Raw genomic sequence first — 3,793 nt, forward strand, 5'->3', positions numbered from 1 at the left:
CGAGTGTATTTTTGCATCTATATATATATATATATGTATATATCTGGATGTATTTTGTTTTTATGTTTTTATGTTTTTATGTATTTATGTTTGTGTGCATGTATGTATGTATTATACATATACGTTCTGAGTCAAGTTATCACTTTTGGGATCGAAATCGATTGCGTGCTCTAAAAGATTAAAGATCGTCGTTCTCTATCAATCACGACAGTGAGACGAAACGCTTCAATCATAATGCACTGGAAAGGAAGAGGAGAATCATACAGAAGGACAGGTTGCAGGTGCGTGACGCAAAAGGATCCCATATCGCCCATGATGCACGTCAAAGATCTGTTTATACTTTAGGTGTTGGATTTTACTGATGATACATATTTGGATATCTATAAGGTACGCGTGGTTTATGTGGATATGCTCATACCGGCCATGGGTGCGTTACACAGGTTTGTGTATTATTTTTAGGGTCTCACTTCAGATGACACTTTCGAATCTTTTAGATAAACGTGGTTTCTCTGGATCTGTGCGTTACAGTAGCGGACGTTACTTCGGGGAGTTTCTCGACCACGGGGACAATGGAAAATCCACTTATATCTCTTTATACTTCATATATACATCTGATACAAATCCGGGTGCGGACGTTGCTTCAGGCAAACCCTTGACCATGAAAGTGCTGCAAAAGGCGTCGAATATATACACTTGCACATTTGTATCTATCCATACTTCATATGTACCTAATACAAAAACCTTTGTATCCACATGAACCAGGATTTACGGGAACTAGTGCCAGACGTTACCTCGGACAAACCCTCGACCATGGAGGTGCTACAAAAGGCGTCGTCATACATACGCAGGCTACACCAACAAGTGAATGTGAATACCACGGAAATGGACACCCTTATCTACCGCAATACGGATCTCATGTCCCGATTGGCTGCTATTACTAAGTCTCGCAACTTGCCGTGGCCGGCGGGACAACCTCAGTACACTCCTCCGGGTATGTGTCTCTGAACTGAACTCGATATAGTTATGCACACACCCTATACACTTCCGATTGCACAGGACTTTCACGTTAACTGCGAAGGCGTTGTGTGTGTACACTATGGTTATAAGCATGGATGTGTGTGTTTATGCCTAGCCTAGCGCGCAAGCCCTGCCCCCTTTGGCGATACATTCAAGAGTTTATGATTGCAGGGATACTTGGGAGTACACTTTCATATACATGTGGTGTGTAACTTGCATGCATATTCTGGAAATATACATGTGGTGTATAGCTTGCATGCATAGTCTGAAAGGCTTTGTATGTGCACGAAGAGCATATGATAATGGCACACATGCGACTCTGAATGTTTGCACGGAAGCCGAGCAGTTGTCCTGGTTACCTTTCCCGTATGCGTCAGTTGTCCTGGTTACCATTCCCGTATGCGTCAGTTGTCCTGGTTACCTTTCCCGAATGCGTCAGTTGTCCTGGTTACCTTTCCCGTATGCGTCAGTTGTCCTGGTTACCTTTCCCGTATGCGCACAGTGCTATATATACTCTTTGGCTTCATCCTACCACAGATGATTCTTGTTCATGGCCCTCATGCCACACACGCATTACTAGAGAACACCGTCAGTTCTAAAAATAGCTTTTAACTGGTTTATAAATAGCTAAAATAGATGTCGGTATTGAGGATCACATAACCTCTATTTCTGCCACAGATGTCTCGGTCAATGGACACCAGGTTACGCATACGCCGGGCGGGAGTGCGGCTAGTTCTATAAATAGAACATTGCAGCCAATGACAGCCCCAATGGCACACAGTTCGCACTATGCGTCAACACCCGTAGCACCACCACCGTCTCTGAGCTACGACAGCGGTAGTGGTGTCAATTCAGCAGGTGTCAGCGTGTCAAACGGGTTCAATACCAACGGTACCTACCCCGGTGGCGACTACTCACAGAGTGCCAGTACGAATGCGGGCCATGTGAATGGTGTTCATGCCAGTGCCACCCATACGAACAGTGGCCACACTGGCGGTATCAGTGCTCAGGCTCAAGGGATCAATCCCGGTAGCTATAACCCGGTCAATGACAACCCCAGCAGCGCCGCCAATCGGATCTCCGCGCCTCCGAAAGGCACTATCAACTCGAATGGTGCTCCTTCTAATAATAGCACCCAATCCGATGGCGGGAATGTAAATGGTGTCAGTGCACAGCACGCTGCGTCGCAGAGTATCACCTCCGCATCCCCCTCGTATATTAGGCCAGTCTACATCAGCGTATGTATTGTATAGAGGTTGTAGTTCAACGTTTTATGATCTTGTCTATCTAGCAGCATGGTACACGTACATTTTTGTATATATATACATATACTATATGCCGGTGTGAAGATGTTATAGGAGTTTAGAGTTATATTGGCCTATACACGTCAGCGTTAGTGTGCTGGAATCTGGTATATCACATATCAAATGTTTCTTATAACGGAATGTTTAAATGGCTACTTTTCTGCGTGCGTGTATTTGTGTATCAAATGTTTCTTATAAAGGATTGCTTATATAGCTACATTACCGCGTGTGTGTATTTGCGTATCGAAGGTCAGGCTACCTACCGGTGTGAGTCATTCAGCGAATTTCACGATTGCATATATGAGCTATTTTCTTCCTGTGTAAATCGATTGATAAGTGTACGTGTCTGTGTATAGCTGTGAGGGCATCTATATCACACTACAAACTAATATGGCAATGTACTGCATTGGTGGATTTACTTATAGGCAAACAGATTTATACCTCACAGATAGTTCAATTACACAGATCAATTATACGTAAATGACCATAGATGCATGCATATGCAACGAATGTGTGATTAACGGATATATAAATTGCGTTGCAGATTGTGCGACATAGATGCAGGAGTGCAGGATGTCTCTGCTAGCAAATTGCATGGACATTTAAAGGTGACAGAAGTGTATACATAATCAATCGTATGAGACCAATTTAACGTAGTTGCTAAAACTAGTCACTTGGATCCCGAAGCTAAACAGAAGTACATACGTCAAACTCATACGCCATTCCTACGAAGTGTTCCTACGAAGTGCTAGCAATTCACTTGCGGAGAAACCTACCGGAGGAATATCCGTTGCAAACATAATATCACGCTTTTGCATTCTTCGCGCAGTATCGACCCCACTGTGTTTTCAAATAGTCTTCCTCGGTTTCTCATCCAACTACGGTATTTCCCCGGTTTCTCATCCAACTACGGTATACATATGAAGGGAATGACTGAACCATAGCCTCGCGTTAATTTTTTGCATCTATCCGTGCAGCAATCATCCTCCAACACAGAGTTCCCTATCAGCGACCCGACCAGAGCTAGAACAAGCATGTCCATCAAAACAGGTGAGTTTAGGGTTTAGGCTTGTGTCGGTGACAATGAGCATGTGCAGCTATTCTAGTGCAGTTATTTTAGTACTTAGTGGAACTAGCACTTGTGTGCTGAAATGTTAGTGTCCAAGACCACTTCTCATGTATTCTTGATGAGGTTATCCGTAGTGGAGCCAAACGCTTGCATCCCTAGAGGTTATCCGGAATGGCTTTTCCCTATTTATTTGTTCTTTTTCTAATGTGTACGGAGGAGTTGGTGTGTCGTTGTATGAGCATTTCATATATATATATATACATATATACATATATATATATTTATATATGTATATATGTATATATGTATATATATATAGATATATATAGATATAGATATAGGATATATGCTTACATATATATATATATATATATATATATGTATGTATGTATGTATGTATGTA

The 3,793-nt window shown here is 42.4% G+C and overlaps 1 protein-coding gene across 1 annotated transcript in view; it reads left to right on the forward strand.

Moving 5' to 3' along the window:
- Positions 1–206: 206 nt before the first annotated feature.
- Positions 207–3,793, forward strand: part of SARC_07360 (hypothetical protein) — a gene marked incomplete at its 3' end in the record, with an annotated part of 6,952 nt that continues 3,365 nt past the window's right edge. Inside the window, exons 1-4 of the mRNA XM_014298707.1 lie at positions 207–281; positions 763–991; positions 1,696–2,255; positions 3,299–3,371. Of these exons, the coding sequence (XP_014154182.1) occupies positions 811–991; positions 1,696–2,255; positions 3,299–3,371 (814 nt within the window). The 5' untranslated portion in view covers positions 207–281; positions 763–810. The remainder of the gene's footprint in view (positions 282–762; positions 992–1,695; positions 2,256–3,298; positions 3,372–3,793) is intronic.

This window comes from Sphaeroforma arctica (assembly GCF_001186125.1).
Source record: "Sphaeroforma arctica JP610 unplaced genomic scaffold supercont1.577, whole genome shotgun sequence".
Taxonomy (NCBI): Eukaryota; class Ichthyosporea; order Ichthyophonida; genus Sphaeroforma; species Sphaeroforma arctica.